Source organism: Engystomops pustulosus, chromosome 5, assembly GCF_040894005.1.
Source record: "Engystomops pustulosus chromosome 5, aEngPut4.maternal, whole genome shotgun sequence".
Classification (NCBI taxonomy): Eukaryota; Metazoa; Chordata; class Amphibia; order Anura; family Leptodactylidae; genus Engystomops; species Engystomops pustulosus.
In genome coordinates, this window is record NC_092415.1 from 193,884,667 (window position 1) to 193,900,403 (window position 15,737).

Here is a 15,737-nt window from a genome sequence, read left to right on the forward strand (position 1 = left end):
GCCTTTAAATTTTAGGAACTGTTACACCTGTATGTTTTACACAGGAGATCAGTAACAAGCACCACATATATTGCATTGTTTACATGCAAAACACTTGGCACTCGATACCGATTGCCTGCGTTTCTGAGTGAAACAAGCCCCTCCCTGTCCTATTTGCATTGCGTTGCAAAACGCAGAATGTTTGACCGCGTCCTAAGGATCCAGAGTCCAGCAGTAGGATGATGCTAGAAATACAGAGGATGTTGAGGAATGTGTTGAGCAGTTGGGATGAAGATCCAGTATTCTGGCACCAGAACTGGGCATACCGGGGCAAGTGCCAGGGCCCTGAGCTGCTGGGTGGGGCCACATAATGCTGTACATAAGGAATCCATGGGGGGTGAGGAGGGCTGTTTCTATTGAATCCATAGGGTGTGAGGGGGGCTTTATATAAAATAACTATGAGGGGCTGTTTGGGTCATAAACTAGGGAATATTTTAGGGAACAGGAGACTGTTTTAGTTTCTCAATATTTAATGCAATTACATGAGTTCACTGAAAAGGGGCCCACTGAGGCTCTGTCACCCAGGGGCCCACTGAGGCTCTATCGCCCAGGGGCCTACTGAGACCTGAAGCGGAACCTGCCAGTAGTAAATTACAGTATGGGAACCAAGTCTTCTATGGGCTATATGCAAGCTACAGCACCCACCAAATATTATACTCATGAGGATCTTTACCTATGGAATCCTTGTACATTTGTTCCTGCACTCAGTAAACATGCATACAAGAGCCAATTCAGGACCTCTAAAGTTTAACGACCTCTAAAGGTCCTTAAACTGCAGATTGAAAGCAGCAGTATAGATGCCTCCTCCATTCCCCAAGAAGCTGATTCTGGTACCAGATGTAGGAAGTGATTCCAGACTTGTAGGGGCCATAATATTCATACAGCCCAGGGCCCATGGTGGTCTTAATCTTCGCTTGCCAAGATCCTAATTATTTTAAAAAGCTTTTCCAACCTCTTAACATTTATAACAAATAAAATCTACAATCCTCACCAGGAGGTTTTGGTTCATCCTTTAATACAGTTCCTAGAAAAGAAAGAGGTAGAAGTTTGTAGTCACTTTGTGCTGAGTTATTCTTAAAACATTTTATCCAATAACATCCCTTCCCATATGAAGACCAGAGAGGTAAGTGTCCCGCTGTGTATCACAGTGGGTCTTATTGTTTCAAGTTTTATTTGTTATCCCCATATGTATACTGGTTGTATAAGGTTGACATTGCCCCCCCCCCCTCCATTTTACACTATGGGGCAGATTTACTTACCCACGATCCAGCGGCGCCTTCTCTGCGGTAGATTCGGGTCTTCTGGCGATTCAATAAGCTAGTTCCCCCGATGTCCACCAGGTGTCGCTGCTGCGCTTAATTCCGTCAGATTGCACCGGAGTTCACCATCCTATCCTGGGTGCAGGTAAGCGCGTGTCAAACGACACTTTATTTTTTTTTAAATGCGGCGTTTTTTCCGAATCCGTCACGCACCTCGATTTCCGTTGCGTGCAACCTGGCGCCGATGCAACACAATCCGATTGCGTGTGCCAAAATCTCGGGGCAATTCAGGGAAAATCAGCACAAATCGGAAATATTCTTGTAACCCAGCGGAAAAAACCTGATTCAGACCCTTAGTAAATGACCCCCAATGTGTGTTGGTTGGATTTACCAACCCTAATCCAACCCTTGTGAGCTTAACGAAAACCTACCATTTGGTTTTGCGCATTATGAACCAAACATACCTTGAGATTGCTGTAGCTACACTGATACAGAAACATATCTTGTTTGAGTGGTTTTTCTGAAAAAACAATTATAATATTATGATAATGAGGTTCTGTCGCTCCTGGCTGGCTCGGCGCTTCTCCTGTTACCCTTATTATGCACTGCTCCAGTGAACGCTGTATTCACTGTGTTGTCCCTGACAGGCAGAAGTAATCAATCACTGCACCATCCCCTGGCTGCTGTGTATGAGTCATCCAGCTCAGGTTGATTAGTCCTGTCTGGACAGTACAGGAAGCTCTGTGTAATGTGTTTTTGTAGGCAGCCAGGCAGCACCCAGCTTTCTCAAGGTCCTGAATTGTATAATTGTTTTTTGAGCAAAACCACTCGCATCAGGGATTAAACAAGATATGTTTCTGTATCAATGTAGCTACAGCATTCTCAAGGTATGCTTGGTTCACAATGCATAAAAACAAATGGTAGATTTCCTTTAAGTGTTCTCTTCCACATGCTGTACTTCCCTTGCTTTGTTTGTATCCCCCCCACCCTTGGGAAACAGCTACTCCATGTGACCTTTTCAAATATATGAAAACACCCATCACTGGGCTCAGCAAGGCCCCCTGCTCCTCTACAGCCAATCCCGAGTGTGGGGAGTTATTCATATATTTGAAAAGGTCACATGTTTCCCAAGGGTGGGGGGGGGACTGCTCCTTTCCAGCCCCTCCCAATTGGCAACTGCCTAGTCACACAGCAGATGCTAATGAAAGGTACAATATAACATATCTTTTTTTCTGTAAAACCAATTTTTAATACAAAAACACTTTGGCAGTGTATGTACTATGCTCTGTGGGGCCTGGGGGAGTGCTAAAAATGGGTCTCCTGGTGACAGGTTCCCTTTAATAGTATCAAGTGGTGAAAGACCTAGAGAGCTGAGAAGCAGGAGGGGAAATAGGGGTGTTGATAGGGATGTTAAATTTTCTTATGATGATGGCCGGAATCTAACAGCACAGAAAGTGAGGGAGGCAAGAGGCAAAGTGGTCAAGGAACTGATAGGGTGCGTCAGGAGGATTGAATACCACAGCCACATGAAGGAAGAATGGGAAAAAAAGCTTGAGTGGATGGACAAAGAAAGTGCATTGTGGAGAGAGAAGAATATTAACAACGTCTCCCTGCCTATTGTCAGGTCTGTAGCAGTAAGAGAAGTGTAAGCCACCATAGGAAAAAGCAGCGTAAGAGGCAGTGTCATCCTGTTGGATCAATGTTTCAGTGATTGCCAGCAGATCAAAGGACTTAGAAAGAAGTCATGTACAGATTCAAGTTAATTGCACACAGGAGGCGGACCGGAAGCGGAATGATGTGAGCGTGTCGCTCACCGCTCCTCCCCCTCGCACGGAAGCCCTGCGATACCTGCCTTCCAGCAGCGTTCTGTTGTGGACCGGTGAAGCACGACCCTGCCGCCGCCGTCATTATGATGAGCCGCTTGACCTAACGGAGCTGAGCGCGCTCCAGTGGCAGTGCTGCAATAGAAAGCCGGTGCTGGGGGCAGGTGGCTGAGGCATATGGCACCCCCCTTGGGTGAAATTTAAAACACGCGGCATCAGTGGAGTGGAACAGTGTTTGGCAGAGAGGTCGGGCCGGATCGGGAGTCGGTGACTGCCCTCTCATTGTAGGGCACCCAGCTGGATATCAGCTGTCAATCTAAGATCTAAGTGGCCTGAACTAATCCATGACCTAGATGCCGCCATAGAAACGCAGGAGGCAGTGGCTGTCGATGGAGGAGCTAGCAGAGACTACAGCTTGATCAACGCATTACTTTGAAGGAGACACTTGTGGAAGCCTGAGGTGATCGATTTGTAACTCAAGGCCAGTGGGTTGAAGGTGGTGTCTATTATAAGCATGGTGTCTATTATAAGCATGCGTCTAATGTCTACTATAACAACGTGCTAAAAAGATGTAGTGGAGGCTGCTTAATCTATTTCTGCTTTCCCTCTGACTGTGTTTTGCTGTGGTGACTCTACTCAAAGTAAAGGTTAATCTGCTGCCTAAGGTCGAAGGAAAATGGGCACGTTCTAACAAAATTAACTGTCATCATCCTACTAGCATAGTACCCTTGAGCATTTTAGGAAGAGTGGAGTTGTGCGGGCATTACTAATACCTATCACGCTATCAATATCTTATGTAGGAAGAACAGACTTTCGTGGGTACCACTAACATGGACTATGCTATTATCATTTTACGCTCAAGGTTGCAGGAAGAATTGACTTGCACTGGTACCACTAACATTGACTATTCTACTAATAACTTATGTTTAAGGTCGCAGGAAGAATTGACTTGCATCAGTACTACTAATGTTAGCATGGAGCCATCCGCAGGTAGGCGGAGCGTGGCCATGACGGGGCGGGCTGGGAGGGGGGGGGATAGGAAGGAGGGGAGGCGGGAGTTTTTGGGGGTGGAGCATAGGTTGACCTGATAGGTGGGTTTATTTTGGGGGTTGGAGTGAAGGGGTTTTTAAGGGACGGCAGGAAGGGCCAGCCATCTTTGGTGGCCGAGCAAAAATTGTGCCACCCACCCTCCCCGTTATATGTTATGTATCAGGGTCGCATTGTGCGTTCACTGGGGAGGAGGGATACAATTAGTTTCAGATCCTCTTGTTTAGGGCGGTGCTAGGGAGCTTAGGATGTTTTTGTAAAGGTGGGCGGGTACTTGGCAACAGTTATCCGGTCAGAAGGTAAATTGGTGGTAATGATTTTGGTTATATCCGGCTTTACTATTAAAGTTCTTCATAGACTGCTTGAGGGGGTGTACCTCAGCAGTTGGTTTGGTTATATGTTTGGTTGGTAGCCACATTCTGCTCTCGCCACTCGCCAGGAGGTTAGCGGCTTGTGGATATGGTAGTTGTGGTTTTTTGCACGCTGAGCGCGATTTGGAGCGGTATTTACAACTATGGTTGGTTGGTAATGGTGCCGGACATAGGTGTTAATTATTAATTTTAAAAATGATCCAGATTTGTTGTCAAGTACTCGACCACTTAATTTAATAATATTAATATGTTTGTTGAATAAAATGTCATTTATATTATTATGTTTTAATAAAGTTTATGTTTTACAGATTGTTACAAGATTTGAATAAAGCTGTGACCAGCACTTTTCCAACAGAACATTGTCGGTGTTTTATTTAGTTAGTGTATGATAGGAAGGCATGTTTGCTTAATAACTGTACCCCCTCCCCTTCCCCCCCTGCCCTCAGCTCAGCCCTGCCCCGGTCATGGCTATTACGCTATTGATGCCCTATGTCCTAGGCCAGTGATGGCAAACCTTTTAGAGATCGAGTGCCCAAAATGAGACCCAAAAACCACTAGCTTTTCCCAAAGTGCCAACATGGCAATTTAGGCAGTAACAAACTTATTGCTACCAGAATCTTTGAACTCCAATCTGACCCTGTCCACACCTTTTCACTCTTCGTACAGGACCAAGCAGCACAGGATGGGTCACTACTTGGACTGCCTGAGACTGCAGGAAGATGCCATGTCTGGGAGACAGCCCGAGTGACCACAGAGAGGTCTCCGAGTGCCATCCCTGGCACCAGTGCCATAGGTTCGCCACCACTGTCCTAGGCTGTGTCAATGTTTAATATGGCATTAATACGTTAGGTTTAAGGCCTAAGGAATAACGGACTTGCTACGATATCAGGCCTACAACACCTTCTGTTTGTTGCTAATGTTCTATGCCTATGATATGGGAATTAATGGTTTGTCGTGGTATTACTAATAGCAGCCATGAATTATTATGTATTATTTGTCCTTTGAACATAGGCTCTAAAATAAGAGACTAACAAGTGCCGATAGGACATATACCACACAGGGAATAGAGGTTGTGAATTGTACTTATCTTCGTCCCTTTCTCCCTGATGTAATAAGAAGAGGGGAATGTTGGGCATTATATTGTATTTTGTGGTCTCCTTGTTTCTCCTGCTAAACGCTAGAAAGAAAATGGCGCCGAAAATAGACAAATCAGATAAAAGAAAATCACAGGGTGCTGTATCACCCAAGGAAAAGGGAACTATTAGGAATGAGAATAAATTGGATAAACTATAGCAATCACCACAGATGAGGACGAAAGTAAGTCAGAAACAGGGTGCAGAGCCTAAGGGCCAAATCAGAGCCGATGACGAAGAATCGTCTCAGGAGGAGCAGAGAGAGGGTACAGAGGAGGCTGGCATAGAAGGTAGCGTGCTTACTAATGTAATATTAGATAAGAACTCAGTTTCGGAAATTTTGCAAGCCATTGAAGACTGCAATGCTTCTATCCTGTACTTGACAAACAAATTTGACACATAAAGCAAATTTATGAGGGGGGAGTTAAAGAAAAGAGAAAACGAAAAGAGAATTATAATAAGATAGTAGACCTTACGAAAGAGGTGAACAATTTGAAAAAAGAGGTCAACCTCCTTAAGGAAGGGAAGGGCGCTCTGCAAAAAAAATTGGATGAGATGGAAGGGCTTATACATCCAGATCAATCAGGGTTTATTCCCGGTAGATATGTCTCCAACAACATAAGGAGGATTTTTGCAGGGATACAGCTGGGCCGGGGGGGGTGACCCGCTCCATCCTGTTGATTGATGCAGCTAAGGCTTTCGACAGGGTAGAGTGGACCTTCCTCTGGGAGGTGTTGAGAGGATTTGGATTCGGGGCACAGTTTGTGAAGTATATCCAACTACTGTATGCGGACCCATAGGCTAGAATCAGAATTGGACAAAATCTGACTGAAGTATTTGATATTTTAAGAGGTACTCGACAGGGCTGCCCAGTCTCCCCCGTTCTATTCGTATTATTCTTGGAACCATTAGCAATTAGGTGTAGAAGTAATGTAGGGATCTTGGGTTGGGGGTGTAATGGAACTCAAGATAAGATGCTATTGTATGCAGATGACATACTATTTACTGTTGAAAGCACAGAGGAATCTGTCCCAATAATAATGGAAACAATAGCAGAATTTACCCTTAGACATGTACCCTTAGACATTCCAAAGACACCAGATGTTTTGGTGCTTGGAAACGCAACAGAAATAAAGGGATCTAGAAATCAAACACACTGGGGCAGATTTATCAAGCTGTCTGAAAGCCAGAATATTTCTAGTTGCCCTTGGCAACCAATCAGACTTTCAGACAGCTTGATAAATCTACCCCAATGGGGCAGATTTACTTACCTGATCCATTCGCGATCCAGCGGCGCGTTCTCTGCGCTGGATTCGGGTCCGGCCGGGATTCATTAAGGTAGTTCCTCCGCCGTCCACCAGGTGGCGCTGCTGCGCTGAAAAGCATCGGAATGCGCTGGAGTTCACCGAGCCGGGCTGAGTGAAGGTAAGTGCAAGCTCCGCGACAGATTTTTTGTTTTAAATGCGGCGGTTTTTCCGAATCCGTCGGGTTTTCGTTCGGCCACGCCCCTTGATTTCCGTTGCGTGCATGCCAGCGCCGATGCGCCACAATCCGATCGCGTGCGCCAAAATCCCGGGGAAATCGGCGCAAATCTGAAATATTCGCGTAACACGTCGGGAAAACGCGAATCGGGCCCTTAGTAAATGACCCCCAATGGCTATTGACTGTATCACAGATTGCTAGAAGTATGTTGATTTATGGTGGGTGGGGGGTTTGGGAGTGGGGGGGTTATAGGGTTATATTTGGTAAGATTTAATCTGCGGAAGGAATAGGATGATGATTATGATACGTGGAACAATGGTCGATGAGAAACGAAGTATACATTTTGAATAAAGAGAATGAAATTTAAAAAAAAAAAGAAAAAAGTTAATTGCACACAGAGCGGGCTTTCCATAGGCCACATTTAAAAGGGGTTGTGGGTAGAGGAGAAGGGTTACATCAAAAGGGTCTTAAAGGTTACACAGTTTAAGAGAGTCCAGACTAACTTTGCCTTTACCTTTTTTCAGCTTACACATCCATTCCCGCACTTTATCACAGTCACCAGCATTCCAACCATATGGATACAGAAATACACAGAGCGGTTCATGGTCAAGGTAATCATGCATACTATAAAACATCCTATTTTCATAAGTCACCTATCAAAAATTAAAAAAAAAAAGGATAAGCAAATAATAACAGGTGTAAAATGCAGTACGTTATAGGAGCTGCTCATCATATAATATTTCCACAAATATGTAAGCCTATAGTGCTGTACTGTATATTGCTCATGGACTCCTGACAGCTATAACATGCTGCCTGCAGATAGGACATTAGACATACTGCTCAGCTTCACATGCTCTATAACATGCTGACTCCAGATAGGACACTATGGGGCAGATTTATCAAGCTGTCTGAAAGTCAGAATATTTCTAGTTGTCCATAGCAACTAATCACAGCCCCCTTTGAAATATTCATGAGCACTGGTAAAATGAAGGCTGAGCTGTGATTGGTTTCCATGGGCAACTAGAAATTCTCACTTTCAGACAGCTTGATAAATCTGCCCCTATGCACAGTCTGCTCCGATCATTCTCATCTATAACATGCTATCTGAAAATAGGACACTATGTACAATCAGCTCATCTCCTCCTGCTATATAACATGCTGCCTACAGACAGGACACTATGTACAATCTGCTCAGCTCCTCCTGCTCTATAACATGCTGCCAGCAGACAGGACACTATGTACAATCTGCTCACCTCCTCCTGCTGTATAACATGCTGCCTGCAGATAGGACACTATGTACAATCTGCTCACCTCCTCCTGCTGTATAACATGCTGCCTGCAGATAGGACACTATGTACAATATGCTCAGCTCATCCTGCTCTATAACATGCTGCCTGCAGACAGGACACTATGTACAATCTGCTCAGCTCATCCTGCTCTATAACATGCTGCCTGCAGATAGGACACTATGTACAATCTGCTCAGCTCCTCCTGCTCTATAACATGCTGCCTGCAAATAGGACACTATGTACAATCTGCACAGCTCATCCTGCTCTATAACATGCTGCATGCATATAGGACACTATGTACAATCTGCTCAGCTCCTCCTGCTCTATAACATGCTGCTTGCAGATAGGACACTATGTACAATCTGCTCAGCTCCTCCTGCTCTATAACATGCTGTCTGCAGACAGGACACTATGTACAATCTGCTCAGCTCCTCCTGCTCTATAATATGCTGCTTGCAGATAGGACACTGTGTACAATTTGCTCAGCTCCTCCTGCTCTATAACATGCTGTTTGCAGATAGGACACTATGTACAATCTGCTCAGCTCCTCCTGCTCTATAACATGCTGCCTGCAGATAGGACACTATGTACAATCTGCTCAGCTCCTCCTGCTCTATAACATGCTGCCTGCAGATAGGACACTATGTACAATCTGCTCAGCTCTTCCTGCTCTATAACATGCTGCCTGCAGATAGGACACTATGTACAATCTGCTCAGCTCACTCTATTAACATATAACATCAGAAATTTCTGCGGTATTAAATGTTGCTACAGGGTCACACTGACTTTCTCAACAGGTCTGATTTTGTTTGGCACAATAAAGTGATAATAATTGTTATGACAAGACACTTAACGAAAATCTACCATCAAAATCCATCCTGATAAACCAGGGACATTAGATCCAGGCACCGTGTCTTTGGTAATCTTCTAATATTTATTATTCATGGTCTCCTTCCATTTATAATCAACTTTTAAATTTATGTTAATGAGCCAGAAGAAGCGTTACAATAGCCCCACTGTGCTGCTGCTTGTTGCACAAAGGATCACTCCTCCCACCATTCGCTGAAACTTCCTCTGCTGCCGTGAGATTACACCAGGCGGAAGGAAGGGGGCAGTACTGAGGGAACAGGGAGTGGGTGAAACAGTGTAAAAACCTGTTAAAGGAAACCTACCACTTGTAGTGGCAGGTTTCCGATGGCAATACCGTGCACCAGCTCAGGGTGAGCTGGTGCCGGAGCTTATTTTAGTTAGTGTTTTAAACTGCGGTATCGCGGTTTAAAACACTTTTTAAACTTTATAGCCGGCGCAGGGAGGTACGCGCTCGGCGCTTACCGTGCACGCGGCTCTCATTCACTTCCTATGTAGCCGCGCGCATGGTAAGCGCCGAGCGCGTACCTGCCTGCGCCGGCTATAAAGTTTAAAAAGTGTTTTAAACCGCGATACCGAGGTTTAAAACACTAACTAAAATAAGCTCCGGCACCAGCTCACCCTGAGCTGGTGCCCGGTATTGCCATCGGAAACCTGCCACTTCAAGTGGTAGGTTTCCTTTAAGCTACAGCACAGAGGAGCCCTGGTAACAAACTCAGAGCCCTTCTGACTCATTAGCATAAATGTAAAAGTTGATCTTAGAAGGAAGGAGGCCATGGATAACAAATATAAGCAGATACCACAGTCCTGGTGCCTGGATCTATGAGTAATGTCCCTGGTTTATCAGGATGGATTGTGATGGTAGATTTCCTCTAATAATTACTTACAGGAGATCCATCCGTCCATGTAAATTGTTCCTCTAGATGCTTTATTCTCAAACCAATCCAAGCCTTTTTATATTCCTGATGAAACTCTGCTCTGTAAAAATAAATGTGAGAATATATGAGAAAAGAGCAACAGAATTTCTGAATAATAACAGACATTTCTCGGTCTATATCCAGAATAATATAATATTATGTGAATCATTTGAAGGGAAGGTCCATTTTTACGTTTTTATCTTTGGCCTGACCAGGGTCGGCGCTATGGGTAGGCAAAGTGGGCAATTGCCCAGGCGCCCCTGAAGGGGGAGAATCTCTTCTTTCAAATGAATCTTGAATTTTGTTTCTAGGTGCTATGGATCCAGAGATATTCAGGTTTAAAGTGAGAATATCAAGTGCGATTTTTATATAGAAAAATCACTCCCGACGGCAGTTTAACAGTTAATATGGATTCATATAAAAGAGGAGACTCTCTTCTTTCATAGGAAAAAAGAAGTGAGGTTCTATGTGTCACAGAGCCAGAGATACAGCCCCCTAAAGTGTGCCCCCTACAAGGAGAATTTGCTGCACACAGGAGCTGCTGCACCTCACAGATAATGGAAATATTCACTCCATATGTTACTACATTCTGATAAGGAATAATATCAACTAATATTCATGTTTTTAACCCTCTCCTATCCAGGACTATCTAAGAACACACTTGCTCTCTTATTGCCTTTTATTTCGTGATAGTTTTTTTTTTTTTTGAGAAAATTGACTGATACGATGAACATTCGATCCTCTTTGCCCAATGTCACTACATATTAACACCGCGACCCAGAACATGTCCATAAAGTTATATGTAACACCAAAAACACACACATGTTCTAGAATAAAGTTTTTTTTTTCCCACCATCCTCCATTATTTACACTGATGTTATGATGTTCTCACTCTCATTCTTATGAAGCGCGGAGGATTCTGTTATTGTGCGTATAATAAAATGGCGACATCTAAAAGTGGCTTTTATTATCTCATTAGAGGGGTTTATGGATATATAGTTATGTATTTGGGTTACCATTGTCTAAGGGAACATACAATGATAGATCTGTGTGACGCTCACTGCAATGTGCTGCAATAATAGTCTAGTGCCCCCTGTGGATTAACGTTCCCTTTGCTGCATATTTTGGTGACTATCCACATGTGGGGTCTGTATGATCTCCTCACATCTTACGGTTTTAGGAAAGTATATTTTCTTTATATAAGTTTCTGGATTTGTACATATCTTAGAGGAAATTTTGAATGTTAATTGCCAAATGCATCGCCTGGTTGTCTGCTTTCAAAATTCTATAGGTTTTATGTCGCCTTTACTGTTTATTCTGTTTTATTGATTTATTTTGCAGGTTGTGACTGTCTTAAAATTTCTATCTGAAAAGCGGATATTTAGTTATTTCAGTTTTAGTGATATTATGATGATTTATTTATGTGAACATATAAATATGAGGCATTTGTGAACTCTAAACATGTCCATCTATTACATTTAGGAGATGTGAAGGGAAATATTTTCTGTTTTGTGCACATTTTTTGCCATCAAAGGCAAATTCTAAGTATTTTTTATAAAATGTTTCAGTTTGAATCAAAATTGCATGAAGGCGCCTCTGCTTATAAACTCTAATGCAATTTTGAAAATGTGTCTGCTTTCAGAGAATACTTTATTTTTTTTTGCTTTTATATTTCATCATCTTTCATATTTATCTTCTATCATGATAATTATAATTAATAATTCTTTATTTATATAGCGCACACAGTTTCCGCAGCGCTGCACACAAATCAGTCCCTCTCCCCATGGGGCTCACAATCTCATCAACCTACCAGTCATTTTTTGGAGTGTGGGAGGAAACCAGAGGACCTGAAGGAAACCCACGCAAACACAGAGAGAACATACAAACTCTTTGCAGATGTTGACCAGCGCTGCAAGGCTGTAGTGCTAACCACTGAGCCACAGTGCTGCCTATCTATTTCCCTATCATCTATCTATCTCCTATAAAATTCGCTCAGAATTGTTTTACCATGGGGAGCCTCCTGCTGACTGTGGTCATAAAATAGTTTTATTTTGGGGCCCCACTTTTAGTTTTGCCCAGGGCCCCACTTTGTCTAGAACCGGCCCTAGGCCTGACAGGGGTCTTCCAATCAATGGAGCTTCCAATCAATCAGTTCTGATTGTGGTATCTAAGAGGTTTACATTTCTAAGCAATGGCTCCCATTCCTCTCATGGCCTTAGGTAACTCCTAGGGCATTGATGGCGAACCTTTTAGCGGCCGAGTGCCCAAACCCCCCCCCTTATTTATTGCGAGTTGCCAACCAAAAATTAAAGCAGTAACTTATTGCTCCCTGTTCCTCAACAAGGACAAGATGGAAAATCTGCATCATTTTAGCTTTTTTTCCAGTGTCCCTCTGTACACAGAGAATCGTGGGGCCAGCAGGAGGTCCTCCTAAGATAATTCGGCCGTGTCTACACATTCTCCCTCTTCCTACAGTCCCAAGCAGTGAAGTAAGTATCAAAATATGACTGAAAGCTGCATCTTTTATGTTGCTTTTAACTGCAGAAAGATTATTTGAGTCCTGTCTGGTGTGCTGGGGCGATGGCCCAAATGCCCACAGAAAGGGCTCTGAGTGCCGCCTCTGGCACCCGTGCCATAGGTTCGCCACCACTGTCCTAGGGGAATCACAGCACCATTGTACACCCAGAATTGCAGAATTAATACTGACAGGTGTATTATACCAGGACATGAGAAAGTAACACTAAAGAGATGTTTAGGCTGCCCTACGACACATATTTAAGCTGCACGACAATACCCATTTCCCCATGATTGTCTGAGAAAAGGGGTGATACAGGTAAGGGTAATGGTACATGATAAATTGCTGATATTAACCCGCTTCTCATAGGTATAGATTCAGAGACCACAGCAGAGGAGAATGTAACGACCCGCGGTGCTGCAATTACTAATTTTCTGCCTGGTAATCCTGTTGGAGTGGACACTGAAGCCCCAATCAACCTGTTTTGATCTGTAACTCTGGGAACCAAGCTTTCTAGAGTTTATTCCAGCTTTCCCAAGTGATCTCTAGATAATCTCCAGCACCAGTGTCACACCAGCACCAACTAGTGGATATTGTGGGTTTTTAAGGGGCAGCATGGTGGCTCAGTGGTTAGCATTACAGCCTTGCAGCGCTGGAGACCTGGGTTCAAGCCCCAGTGTCAACGTCTGCCAAGAGTTTTTATGTTCTCTCCATGTTTGTGTGGGTTTCCCCCGGGTCCTCCAGTTTCCTCCCACACTCCAAAAACATACTGGTAGGTTGATTAGATTGTGAGCCCCATTGGGGACAGGGACTGATTTGGCAGGCTCTGTGTGGAGCTGCATAATCTGTGTGCACTATCTTAGTAATTGAATTATTATTATTACTGTGTGCAATGTATCTCATTTATATTTAAATTATCATTGGGACATGAGTCCAAAAGCTCAGCCCTGGGTTCTGGGTATTTTGTCTGGATAGAGAGGAGGAGGAGACGCTTCTGATTTGTGCTGCTAATGCAACAGCGCTGAGAAACTTCCAGGAAGACTTTCCCAGCATTACAGACCATTGTTGGTGCTGAGGACAGTTCCAAACCCATCATTAAAGGGATGGATCCATCCTTTCAAGACAGCGTTGCATGCCACCAGTGTGGAAAGCTGCTCAGTCTATTACTACTGCTCTAATGTAACTGTCATCAATGTCCTTCTAGTTACCATCAGCTGGGATCAATCACACACATGGTCCCCCTATTTATTCTTCTCTCTGCTGACCCCTTATGGGTGGTTAAAGATGTTGATCATGAAAGGTCACTAGGAGACCAGGACACCTATCCCCATCAATCCAATCCTAAAGGGGGGTCATAAGTATAAGGTCCATGGGAGACCAGGAAAACTCCATTACATCTACCAGCTTAGCTCCTCCTGCTCTATAACATTCCACCCTCTGATAGGACCCAATGTCCAGGGTCTCTCACATACCATGATACATAATATATTTCAGCACATAACTTGTAGTAATATCAGAGCTTACTTCAACATGGCTGATACTACTTCATTGTCTTTGTAACTGGAGATACTCAGCAAGTCCCCGCCTATAGCCTGGCAGAAATCTCGTGCTTCGGTCCAGGTCTTTTTTGCATAGTTCTCTTCATAGTAATACTGGTGGTAAAAGATTTTTAGAAAATATTTTTTCCTAAAAGATTTCAAATATGACTTATAATAAATCTTCTATATCTTCTATAGTGGATGTGCAGGTTACAGGCAGTCCCCGGGTTACATACAAGATAGGGTCTATAGGTTTGTTCTTAAGTTGAATTTGTATGTAAGTCGAAACTGTATATTTTATAATTGTAGCTCCAGACAAATAGTTTTTTTTCCCCCAGTGACAATTGGAGTTTCAAAATTTTTAGCTGTAATTGGACCAAGGATTATCAATAAAGCTTCATTACAGACACCTTACAGCTGATCATTGCAGCCTGGGACTATAGTAACATCCAGAGACTTCACCAGAGGTCACAGGGGGAAGAGGGGTCCGTCTGTAACTAGGGGTCATCTGTAAGTTTGGTGTCCTTAACCTCTTTCCGACGCGCCAGGTCCCGGTGCATGGAGAGGGCTCACCTCAAACGCCGCTGGCAATGCTGCCGGCAGCTTCAAAAAGATGGCGGCGCATGGGTGCCTCCATCTTGCCGCGGATCGTCGCTCCCCGATGATGTTATGGGGAGCGGCAATCCGTTGCCATGGCAGCTTCGGGTCTCACAAAGGCCCGAAGCTGTCTCGTTTAAACCCATTCATTAAAATGTGCTAATTGCACGTTGTAATGAATGAGGAGGAAAATCCCCATATACTGCCATACTGTAGTATGGCAGTATATGATAGGATCAATAAGACTACTTAGGGTTAAAGTACCCTAGGGAGTCTGAAAAATAATAAGAGTAAAAATAAAAATAAAAAATTATAATAAAGAAAATCTAAAAATTCAAATCACCCCCCCTTTCCCTAGAACTGATATAAATATTAATAAACAGTAAAAATCATAAACACATTAGGTATTGCTGCATCCGAAAATGCCCGATCTATCAAAATATAATAACGGTTTTTCACTGCGTTTAACCCCATAACGGAAAATAGTGTCTAAAGTCGAAAATGGCATTTTTTGCCATTTTGAAAAATATAAAGAAATTAATAAAAAGTGATCATTAAAAGTGATTAATTATAGCAATGAAATCGCCATCAAAAGTTGCAAAAAATGACGCCACCCGCAGCTCCATACAACATAGTATAAAAAAGTTATTGGCGCCAGAAGATGGCAAAATCAAAAAAAAAAAATTTGTACAGGAGGTTTTAATTTTTTTTAAATGTATGAAAACATTATAAAACCTATACAAATTTGGTATCCCCGTAATCGTACCGACCCATAGAATAAAGTAGACATGTCATTTGGGGCGCTCAGTGAAAGCTGTAAAATCCAAGCCCACAAGAAAACATCGCAAATGTGTTTTTTC

The 15,737-nt window shown here is 43.3% G+C and overlaps 1 protein-coding gene across 3 annotated transcripts in view; it reads right to left on the reverse strand.

Moving 5' to 3' along the window:
• LOC140133691 (macrophage mannose receptor 1-like) overlaps positions 1–15,737 on the reverse strand; it is a 77,664-nt gene that overhangs the window by 34,216 nt on the left and 27,711 nt on the right. For all 3 annotated transcript variants that reach the window (XM_072154214.1, XM_072154212.1, XM_072154211.1), the window contains exons 13-16: positions 14,267–14,394; positions 10,198–10,288; positions 7,669–7,807; positions 1,031–1,063 (exon numbers count right to left, since the gene is read on the reverse strand). In XM_072154214.1, coding sequence (XP_072010315.1) covers positions 1,031–1,063; positions 7,669–7,807; positions 10,198–10,288; positions 14,267–14,394 — 391 coding nt within the window. The remainder of the gene's footprint in view (positions 1–1,030; positions 1,064–7,668; positions 7,808–10,197; positions 10,289–14,266; positions 14,395–15,737) is intronic.